At 37.2% G+C, this 12,599-nt stretch overlaps 1 protein-coding gene across 1 annotated transcript in view; it reads left to right on the top strand.

The window, feature by feature from the left end:
* Positions 1-12,599, top strand: part of LOC124405597 (sodium-dependent neutral amino acid transporter B(0)AT3) — a 191,468-nt gene that overhangs the window by 43,752 nt on the left and 135,117 nt on the right. The window contains exon 5 of the mRNA XM_046880625.1: positions 1,193-1,276. Within this exon, the coding sequence (XP_046736581.1) occupies positions 1,193-1,276 (84 nt within the window). The remainder of the gene's footprint in view (positions 1-1,192; positions 1,277-12,599) is intronic.

Raw genomic sequence — 12,599 nt, 5'->3', positions numbered from 1 at the left:
TGCTCTCTCGTAGCAAAAATGACGTTGTGAGACCAATCAATATCAATATTAATATCAACGCTATTTTCAATGATAACATTATGCTAGTTTTAAGTTTAAAACATGTACACTCTGTATACCTTTTTCTTTTTTTCTTTTTTTTTTTGGCTTTTGGCCGTTAGAGGACTTTGTCCTACGGCCTCGATAATACGTTACATTACATTACATTACATTATGATGGTAATGTATATGATACATATGTGTGTACAAGGGGCAAAATGTGGAAATATTTTGTATAAATCTTATTTTATTATTATTCTGAAGTTGCTAATAAAAGTCATGAATTGTAATAGAAACATTCAAGTGTTTACTTGCACATTCGGTTGCTAAATGTGGATTCAAGTTCACAGCGACGAAAATTTTTTAAATGAAGGCCCTTTAAAGACGAGAAAAGGAATCATAAATAACGGTAAAAAATATTAGAGGCTCAGGTTATGAGCTGCGCATGATGATAATAGCCAAATTGTAACGCAAACAGAACAATGCAAAAAGATTTACCGATCTCTGTTGGATGTCTACAAGTTGGACAAGGCAGATAAAGTAAGAATTATGAACTATTAGTAAGCTCAACATTAACAAGCAGGCATAATTATTACGATTCAATGGAGCGAGGAAAACTGTGCAATAGGCTCGAGAAAAGTAATGAATCACCTATTTTTAGATTTCATCTTAAATTTCGCTCTCCCCTACTCTGCAGACTGAAAGTTTTGAAAAATTGTACTGAGGGATACTTTACTCCATTTCAGGTTAACAATATGGCTTTACCGGAAGTAAACGCGTAGTTTCTCATGTTTGGGTGATCACGCCGTGTGATAATTACTCTCAACTTCATGGTTAAGCTGATGTTTTTTATAATTTACACAACTTCAGTGTTAATATTTTTCTTCGCTTGCTTCCAACTAAAAACATACGTTTATACTATTGAAATTGACATCCCTGCCTGGTAATCAAAAAATTCACACCCACCTTGATTGGTATCTTTTTCAGTTCAGTTTTTTTGTTAATTCAATATTCTCTAGTACGTTCTGTGATAAATTTTTCACATAATACGGTCTTAGGTGGGCTGAAACGTGACATAAATTGAACACTCATTCCGACAAACTTTCTCCGCATACCTTAATTCTCACATGTAGTCTCTAATCTTTCCGTACAGAGCTTCCAATCAGAACTTCCTTGGTCCGAGTGCCCGAACAAATATTACCAGAACGGATCCTACGGTTCAGAACCTGAATGCTTGGTAAGTTAGATAACTAATTTATTTCCATATTTAAGTACTTAATCAATTATACGTCGAGACATTACCCCGATTAGCTTCTATGACTCCGAAATGCTTCTACGAGTGATTTGGTTCTTATGATACAAAAGCGATATTTCAAAGGATAATGGTTCGAAAATTGAAATGGTAAGGAAGGTTACCTCTCTGATGCAAGGGAACATGGGGTATTCTCTTATTTGTTGTTGACTGTTCAATTGCTCAAAATGTATGATTATCTTATAATGGGTTCACATATCTTCCAAGCGTCAGGGAGTTTCCAATTTTTTTTCATGTCTCGTGTGAGTTATGCAAGATGGTAAAAAACTTCAAATGTACAATTGGTTCAATTTTGAGTGACCTGTCGCAGACAATTGGTAGTTTATTGCTACTCACTAGCCTTCACCCTCTTGATAGTACATATTTTAGAAATGATTTCTCGTTTTTTGTACGACATTTAATTCGGATAGTACTACTAGCTATCGTTTCAAACATGAAATGGATGAGATGACCATCGTAATTTGTTAAGAAATAGATTGTTCGTATTATGCTATTCCTAGAGTAAGCTATTAGTGTTGATGCAAATGTTCTTTTCGTTGAAAAAGCTCATCATCGATGTGGAATCTTTTATTTCGCAGAACCATATACCGATACGGTTATGCTTACAATATATATATATATATATATATTATATAAATTAGGGTGGTCCTCATTTGGGGGTCGGACGAATTTTAATCGAAACGCCCTCTAAAACGGGTCCAAATAATGAATAAAAAAATATGTTAAATTTAGAATTTTTTATATTAATGGGAACACGTGTCGCAACGAACTTTTTTTTTACCAAATTTATTGCTGGGGGATAGAAATTCATGGAAAAAATGACATTTGGGGTTTTAAAATACAAATCAGTCATGTGAAAATATAAACGAATGGTAGTTGAAATTTTTTTTAATTTTTTTTTATGGAATGCAGCATTAAACTAACTAAAAAATCACCTTTGGTACTTGAATTCATAAACTGTAGTGATGGCATTTTTCGATATAGATATATCTATTGAAATGAAAAGAAAAATGATCATAAAGTTGTACAGTTATACAAACGAAAGCGATGATTCGACTGATGATTGCGTGAAAAAAATAGTATGCATGGATTCCCAGAATTTTTGTGACAAAGAGATCGATTATTTTATATCACGGCAGTCTAATAATTTTTTTGATATATTAGAAATCAAAAAAGGTTTTCTGCAAACCGATCGGTAAGACTGGACTCTGAATCCGGAGTATAACGAAGGCCTTGACATAGTTCAAAGGTTGAAAATTGTCAACGACACTGCTGAGAGAGCCGTTAAATTAGTGGAAGACTATAATGATTATTTAACAAAGAATGAACCAAAAAAATAGTTCATTATGCAAATTGTTTTCGAACATAGGCAAAACTATCCAGATTTCCGCAAGCAAACCCTTCGCAAAAACCTGTAATCGCGTACGTATAATGTCCTGTAATTCAACTTATCTTATTAATTTGATGATTTTATCAATGAAAAGGGATTTTTGTGCCAGAAAATATTTTGCCAAAAATTTATTGTTCTCTATGACTTTTGATCAATTCTGTTGTAGAATGCGATAAAAATGTTTTACCTACCAATTGTTTATATTTTCATATAACCGATTTGTATTTCTTGACGCCAACTATAATTTTTTTCATGAATTTCTATCCCCCAGCAATAAATTTGGTGAAAAAAAAAAACAAAAGTTCGTTGCGACACGTGTTCCCATTAAAATAAAAAATTGTAAATTGACCAAATTTCTTTTTTCATTATTTGGAACCGTTTTAGGGGGCGTTTCGATCAAAATTCGGCCGACCCTCAAATAAAAACCACCCTAATTATATATATATATTCGAATATAAATATATATATATAATTTTTTTTTTTTGCTTGGAAGTCTCACTATGCGTAAGTACACGAATGTTTCATTTTCCCTATCCGAAAAAGAATGTCTCAATGTTTCATATTAAAAAGATCGAAAATTAAATCTTCTTTTACTTTTAGTAAATATAGTTTAACCATGAAACAAACTTAACTTGAGTGAAGTTTCATTGCAATTATAATAATTGTCCAATCCGGATAAATCGTAATTGTAGAAGTGCAGTAAAATAATTCGAAAATTAGCTGATATCTACAAAACGGATTAAATTGTACATTTTTTCAGGACAAATAGAATGTCAGAAGAAATGCCCAAATCCACCGGAATCCAACAAGCTTGTCTTGTGTTTTGTTCGCCATCTTAAAAAACAGGTAATCCTCGATATCTCAGCTCCTACTAGATGGGATTTCGTTTTTTTTTTCAATTTTGCAGAGGAAACTTTTGCCTATAACTTTTATTTGAGGCATTTTCTGATAGCTGTAAGGGGAAGAAGGTTGCGATAAAAAAATAAATGCCAATAATTCATGCTTACAAATGTTTACTGTCAATTGTATTACCCCATTTTACTTTTATCAATAAATTGTTTCAATCGTCATACGGATCGCCAAGATTCGCCACAGCTACGACTTAAATCCGCGATCCAACCAAATAGTGCCGTTTATATCAGTGTATTTAATCGAATCATTTACTGAGTAATAATCATTTATTGGGCGCCAGGAAGGTAATTTTATTATTGCCGCCTTATCTTGATCATGAGACCGACCTAGCTCGTGGATTTGTTGCGGCACCCGGTTGTGTCGTTCGGTATCGAAGTCCTCCGGCAATCGAGTGGAGCAAAATTATGAGTGGAAGTTGGGGAGGTTTCAAAAAATAAGTGTGGTGTTTATAAAGAACAATACGTTTATTATCTGAATCACTTATGTCTGTTAAACTCTCTCACTCTCACTTATCCACGTTCATTATGCTCAACAAAATTCACTTCATGGTGGTGCTTACGCGCAACACATAAATGGAGAACTTCTCGGCACTGTCAATGTGGCAATATCAATAGTTCGAGCACATGTGCTTCTACCTGCGATGGCACTCGGGGCGAAAATTTGAACTTTGACCAAGCTCGGCTGTATTAATTTAGCTCTTCAAAGAGATGAATAAATTCAACCTTGCCACACAATAGAACTTGTAAAGGACGCCATTATTAGCAATTTTGCATGTACGATTTTGCGATGATTCAAATTTATATAAGATGCAAAACGTTGTCTTTGTTCACTATAACTGTCAAGAATCCGAACACAGTGGCCGACAAAGCAGTTGTAATTATATAGAAGCATTCCCGTGGAAACTAAGAAATTGAGAAGTTTGAAATGTGGTCATGTTAAATTTTTCAGCGGTTGGTACGAAGCCACACCCATAGAACTGTAAAGGGAAAGGCTACGAGAACTTGCGAGTTATAATTGTACTTAGATGCGACTGTATTTATATAAAAAAGAGTGGCAATAAACATTATTTTTTTTACTCGCAGTTTGTAACGTTTTTTCAAACAGCAAAATAAAACAAAACATCAAATTATGAAGCGAAAATGTGTCAGCAATTATACAAAAATATTAAAGCGATGATTCATTTACTCCAGTTACGAAAAGATGTACCGATGATCATAAATATAGCATAAAATTAGGCTTCCTATTCGGCGCAGGGCAACAAAGCAGACCTGATAGTCTAAATTAAAATCAATAAATTATACAACTTAAAAAAAGAAATATAAAATTCAATTAAAAATTCTCAAAAAATAATAGGAACGAATAAAAGGGAGGATATCAAACAGTGATCCTTAAAATGAATGTGAAAATTTCATGCGGTTTCGTTCAAGTGATATACTCGTATACATGTGTTGAAGGAAGCTTGATATGTCTATACTTTAGTGTGTTTTGCTTTATTTAATCACGTGATTTTATATTTACTACTTGGATTTTCGTCGAGTGTTGGTTTTTTGGTTTTATTACCTGATCAGGATTTCTTTCATTTACACCACACCAAGTTTTAGTCACACACCTTTCAAATCGAACGCTCACCTTCGAGTATTGTAGGCCTACTGACAGCGGCGACGTACATCGACTTTTGCATTTTATGTTGTGAACGTAGAATAGTGAAGCACGTCCCCGGTAAAAATAGTTCATACACGATTATATATGAAAACATATTATATACGACGATACATAATAATATGTAATCATGTGAAGTTATATATGATCATACATAGTTTTATGTATAATTATATAGTTGTATATGATTGTATATTTTTGTAAATATAATCATATGTACACCATTTTTATTCGGTGTGGGCGTTAATTGAGAATATTATATAACAATAATATAAAATAATACGCTTGTCCCAACAATGTCCTATACTGCTGGTTCAACATAATCTAATAATCTGACTATAGTAATATCCAACAAATTACGTCACAAATAAAATACATAACATGCATAAGGCAGCTAGGCTATAACTCATTATTGAGAAAAATTCCTACTCGAGAAAAGAATCAGTGAGAAAAAAGAGGAAATTGATTTATAAATAAATACTCATCACTATGGATTTACACCCTTTACCCGTAATTTTAAACATTGAACTGAACCTGTTGGGTTTTAAAACAGTAACACGACATCTACTAGTTTTTCTTGATACTATGTAGCCAAACCCAACAGAGTTCTTGGAGCTTTGAAAAACATCGAGCTGTGATTTTTCTCGTTTGTGACAATAGATGAGCTTTACTTTCTTCATTTTGAATTACGGTCGGCCTTGACTTTCCTCACTCGGGACAGCGTGCACTCGTGACATTCCTTGCTTGGGACAACGCGTGGTTGAGACTGCGGATTCGAGATGATGAACCAGTTGCGGTAATACGTGATCGGGACTTTGAGCCCCCGTTCCTCCACTATACTAGAATCAGTATAGTGTAAATTACAAAGTGAATATGGAACAGCCCGTGCTTGTCGCAAAGCTGGGCTTAAGTGCACCGTAATATGTGAACATTCCAGTGGGGAACTATACACAAACATCGTGCAGTTCCAAAAAATTATTGCAGAGAAAGATGACTGCAAAAACTCGGAATCGCTTTCGATCGAGTGCAATGGAGGTTCAATCGACGATTTAGAAACAGAGGAAGACGTTGATTCAGAAAGCCAAGATGTTAATGACGACGAGATAGACGGCATCACTAAGCGTGGCCCATCGACAAGAAAGCAAAACTGGTATGAATTATCATCAGTTCATGGAATAAGCTTTCTATCTCAGGTAATATTTATAGAATTAGGCCCTCTATAAGTCTTATTTGTACAATTTATTGATTAAATCAAAAACGCGTCATACAATGGACAATAAACATATGAAATTAACTAGAAGAGAAAATTTTTTATGAGAAAAATTAACGGACGACCACGGGAATCGAACCCGGGACCATTGGAAGCCTATCCGTGGTGGTCCAGTGGGTATAAGTCTACGGATAGGTTTCCACTGGTCCCGGGTTCGATTTCCGTGGTCATCCGATAATTTTTCTTATCGAAAATTTTCTCTTTTATTTAATTTCATATATATATACAACACACCCTAGTCGTTATTAAATAAAAATAAAAATTCGTGTTAGCCTCCCATACCTGCCAAGCAATATACGGGCATACAACTTTGCCCCATAAGAATGCGTGTGATTTAATCAAGACAATCACATATACAAAAAAATTGGCAATAACATTCGTAAGCATGAAATGTTGGCACTTTTTTATCGTCACCTTTTCATCTTTACCGCTATCAAAAAATCAAAATTATAGGTAATATTATTTCCTATAGAACTAAGGGAAAGAAAAGAAAACCCAACAAGTAGGAACCAAGGTGTCCAGGGTTACCTGTTTTTCGAGATGGCGGATGAAGCATGAAATTCCCATGCATGTACTTGCACGAATAAAGTTGTAAATTTTGGAATGAAACGAGCAGTTTGTTAAAATAATCGAAATGGTGTAATGGGCCGAGCTGAAGACAAGAGATTGCCTCTTGGAATACCCAAAAGGATAGGTATTATTATACTATTCCCAGCTAGGCGCGAATTCTACCTCAAGGTGCTCTAAGAATAATGTGTTTTGGGTTTGATGGTGACAAGAAAAGCCCGTCTACCTACCGTCACCTTATGTTCAAAGTGCACAATTTCATGAAATGGTGAGAACAATGATTTACAAAACATTGAAGAAAAGACTGGAATCACCTTAGCTTGCGATGGGCGGATCGTCGAAACTGAGAGCCGTCGAATGTAATCGATCAGTGGCCAGTTACATCGGGATTAGAACCTCACTTCAATATCCAGAGGGTTGTTGATTCCGGGATGATGATAATGAGCCGCTTATACCCAACTTGGCATTTCTTAGCTCAATTCTTATTGTTAGTACCGGCTAATGTAGTCGTTTATGAAACCTAATACTTGCTAAGAGGAGTGAAAATGGTCGTTGTATGAATATGAGAATGAAATAATGTGTTATACGATGAATGTTGCTCAAGCGACTAAAGTTAAATTTTGCTTGTTTGTTTTAAATAAAACAGAATTTCAAAAAACGGATGTCTGTACGTAACATCACGAAAATGTTTCGCTAAATTCAAGTTCACCCAGACAATTAGGATTAGCAACGCATTCTGTGGACTAATGACGATCTCGACACTCAGGCTTATCATCTTACTATAGGCACTTACAACACGCGTCCAGCTTCATATCTAGCTGGTCTTGCTCTGAAGCAATTGCTCATCGACGAAAGCTACAGATTTCCACTGGCCGTGAAACCGTTCCAAAAAGGTAGCTACATCAACGACATCAGCGGTGGTGCTGATGAAATTAATCTTTCAAATGAAATACCAACTCGAATAGAGGCAATGTGCTTATCAAATTGCTTTCCAGTAGCAAAATGGAAAAGCAATCATCCTTAGCTTCCCAAATCCTCAAAACCTCTGAACTCAGAAGAGTCTCACTCATTCAACGAACCAACCTTAAAAATTCTGAGATTCTCATGGTATTGCCAAGCTGACATTGTCAAATTCACAAGCAAGACCACTCAAAATTTTACCATCATCAAACGCTTAATCAGAAGCTGCTCAATTATTTGACCATCTGGGTCTCATCTCCCCGATGATTATCAAAGCAAAAATACTTATTCGAGATCTCTAGCTTGGAAAGGTTTATTGGGATCACTCACTCATACCAGAATCACCTCATCGTTGGAAGACGTTCCGTAGCCAATTACCTCAGCTCTCTAATTGTAAGCTCAACGTTCCTCGATGGATCAATCTCAACTTAAATACTTCACCGGAATTCACGACTTCTCTAACGCTTCTCAAACTGCAATGACTGCTGCAGTATGTCCGAAGGTACATCAGTCTCTTTCATCATCACAAATCACTCGTATTTCTTAAAAAAATCAGAGTCGCACCACGTCAATGGTTTACAATTCCAAGGTTGGAATTGTCTGCAAGTTTACTTCTCACGGAACTCGTGAACCACGTCCAGAAGATACTTGACTTGACGGACGTACCTGTCTATCTCTGGAGTGATTCTTTCGTGACGCTAGCTTAGATCAAAAGAAAACGGACCTATGCGCTGAACGGAATTTGTCAAAAATCGAGTTCAATCCATTTAGCCAAACCTCTCAGGAGCCACTTAGAAATTCATCTCAGGGAAGCATCATTCCGTAGATTGCGTACCTTGTGGTCTAAGCACAACTCAACTTGGTCATCACAGATTGTGGTGGTCAGGACCTGACTGGTTATCAGAAGCTTCACACCAATGGCCTATCTTCGCATCTCTAGGCATATCTTACTTCGAAATTGAGATTTGCTAGCCAACGACGGCACTCAATGGATGTTCAAGCTACCTGGAGAACCTTACATAGGCGGAAAGTATGAAGCAGTCCTGACATTGGTAAAACACGACTCACACAGCACCATCTCAGACACTCTACTCACATACGAAGATTTCTTCACGTTCCTCACTCAAGTGGAATCTATCCTCAATTCAGGTCCTTTGAATTCACTCTCGGACGCTCTAGAGCACCTCATAGGTCTAATCACCTCAGTACCAATCTCACATCTGTCTCATTCTCAACGCATTCAATAAAGATTTCAGCATTTCTGGGCAAGATGGTGAGCTGAATGTCTTTACCCATGTCAAAGTGGCAGACATCTCACAACGACATCAAGATTAGCTCTTTTGTACTGCTCACCGACAAGCGTTACCCACCGTCCAAATGGACGTTCGCCAAAATAACTCATATTACATGCACCCGCACCGTGACGGACTTAATCGAGTCATCACTATCAGAACTGCCAATCCACCTCAAGATCTACCTCAACATTCACCAGACCAATCTCAAAAGTGGTATTGCTTTTAGTCTCACTGTATACCGAGGATGTTACTCAAATCATCAAATCAGCATCAAACTTTCTCATAATTTCTCCAATCTGTCGGAGAAGGTGGAAAGAACGTTCGAAACTCTCTCGCCTCTTCTCACATGAAATGGTGCTGACCTGTTCTAGGAAAATTGGTAACCAAATGTCAACTATTACTTACCAGTAATCGGTTATTGATTGCGCCCAGATGTCTAATTGTTTTTGTCTGTCCAGTCACAGACGACGACGAAGGAGACGATATGTTGATTTTGATTCCCACGTTATTGATTCAAGTAACACTTCGAGTAATTTTGTTAGCTATCTTTACCCACGATCATTATTATAATAAGTTATCTGATTTATTGCTACTCTCTAAATAATTAATTCAAATTAGTTAAATGCAGTTCAAGAATGTTCATCTTTTCACCATTTCATATCGATCCACTTGGAATCTCAAATCACCGCGTGTATTAATGGCCTTCGATTTTATGACTACATGGCAGCTCACCGACTCTCAGTAATTCTTCTTATAACTAATATTCTTAATCAAGTGTAAATAGTGTGAATAATGCTCAGAATTATTTATGCAAGAAATAATTCAATACTTCATAATTTGAGGCAAAAAATCTCTCTTTTCAAAGATCCCAGCAGTTTATTCTGCTTAACCTTCCAAACAGTCAATGCTTGGTGAATGGTGTCACGGTTGATGACACGGTGCACTGAATCAAGCTATTTGAAAGTGCGCGTGCACTAAAGAACGCCTCGGTGCGTGTAATGAAGCATTCCAATCTTGTGCATGCTCGAGCATTGTTTCACTGCGCTGTTCGGAAATGAAGCATCTCATGCGCGCTCCATATTCTGCAAAATTCAACTTTTCAAGCACCATTGGAAAATGAATTGTTGTGCGTAGAATGCCATTGGGAAACAGTATATTGTATAACAAGGAGGCAGATTCGGTCTTTTCGGGCCGAATGTAAGTTTGAAATATGAATTGTAGGTGAGCACATTTACGAGCCAAAGGCGAGTATGCTTGTATGAACCGAAAACGAATATTTTAAATCCACAAGGCGAAAAGACCAGTTAAAAGAATATTATAGGGACCAATAACGGATTAGGGGGAATGACGCGCGGCGCACGGTGCGTGGCAGGCTATGCGTGAGGAGCGAGATGGGCAGACCGACAGCAGAGAGAGGCCAGTAGCCAAGAGAGCGCCTGAAGAGAGCGGTGCGGGGCTGTGGTAGCTGCAATAGCGGATATACATACAACATACGACAAACCTTGTGAAATACTTATGTACTGGAGATACAGTGGTGGGACTAAATTCCACAAGAGCTGAAAAAAAGCTCAGAGTAAAAAAAAAGCTTAGACCACAGCTCGTTAACATGACAGATCCAGCAATCAGACCATTCATGTGCGAAAATATCAAGAAATCCTTACTGATGGGAGCTTGGGAGAAAAGCTTCGGTCGTTTAAAATTCACACAGAGGCAGAAGAGCTCATAGATTAAGGTGCTTATAAAAACGCATCTGCACCTCGAAAACGCGGGTATGTAAAACTTTTATACCGCTCAGGCGATCAGGGTTAAACTTGGGCAGTCAATGCCTTAGTTTAGCAAAAAGTGGGGCGTCTTTTTACTCTATCAAAATTTAGAAAAAAATTCTACAGATTGCTTACCACCCACAGAAATTAGCCAAATTTTCACAGTTGCACTGAATGGATCGAAATCTCCCGTATGATGCCACTTATATGATGATGAAACACACATTTTGAGGCCAGTCCCATGCGATTTGATGGTGAAATGACGAAATGGCGGCTGAAACAATTGAATTATGCCAAATACACGAACAAATTGAGAATCAGTTAAAAAATTATGAACACAGAGAAGACAAGTTCAGCACTAAGCCAAATATTGGGGGGGGGTAACAGTTACTATTCCGATGCGGCAAGGACTGGGATGTATTAAGTCACAACGGAGTTGGAATGTGGAACGTTCATTCGGATGTCACAGCATCTTGAAGCCCTATGATTGGGTTTCTCCATTGGCAATAGAACACAGTTTCTAAGCGGTTATTAGCTTACGAAAAAAATTCACATTTCTACAAAAATACGGCACACGAAAACAAACATTTTCGAATACACAGGTTAATGAGAGAAATTGATGACACTGGGGTCAGGGCGGCTAGGTGGTCTAGTGGAGTAAGTCTCCGGTAAAGCATCTCTAGATACCAGGTTCGATCCCTGGCTCCGTCGTTAATTTTTCAAGTCAACCAATTAATATTCGAAATTATATTTTTATTAGCTTACAAAGACCAGGCTGCTTTACTGGGCAAAGATACGGCAAAATGGTTATGAGTCTTAAAATTGGGCGAGGCACTAAATAAAGTACAAATGATGCCTGTCTTTGCGAAGATTAAGGACAGCAAGGTAAAACTGACAATAGATCCTTCGGCGAGACCGGTCCAGCAACCACTGCAGCGTATACCCATCTCAGCAGAGAAACCAATAATTCAGAAGATCTCAACGAAGCATTGTGTAACGAGATTAACAAAAAAATAAATGAAGCCAGTAACTGGGTCTCCCCAATAGTAGTCATTTTTCTTGCTTTACCTTTTGAAGCCCGCGCTAAGCGAATTAAGTATGAGATGCTGACGGGCATGCGCGTGCATGTGGAGGGGAGTCATGATGGCGCCGTCTGCAAGGGCACGGGCAACGGAGCTTCCTACGAAACTCATGCAGATCATGCATTCTTTTTACTTTCCGGAATCCTACTAAAACGATTTTCAAAGGCAATGGAGATATTAGGATTTGTGTAGATGTTAGAAGAGCAAATACGTCAAAGCGTCCATGCCAAAATTACCTCAATTATCTGGACGACATAATTATATGTTGGAGCACAGAGGAGAAACACGATCAATGTCTATATGAAGTGTTACAAATACTCTAAGAAAACAGGGTAGAGTTTAACAAGGAA

Source organism: Diprion similis, chromosome 4 (genome assembly GCF_021155765.1).
Source record: "Diprion similis isolate iyDipSimi1 chromosome 4, iyDipSimi1.1, whole genome shotgun sequence".
In the NCBI taxonomy this organism is placed as follows: domain Eukaryota; kingdom Metazoa; phylum Arthropoda; class Insecta; order Hymenoptera; family Diprionidae; genus Diprion; species Diprion similis.
The sequence above is the reverse complement of the archived record's forward strand: the minus strand, read 5'-3'. Positions and strand labels throughout refer to the sequence as shown.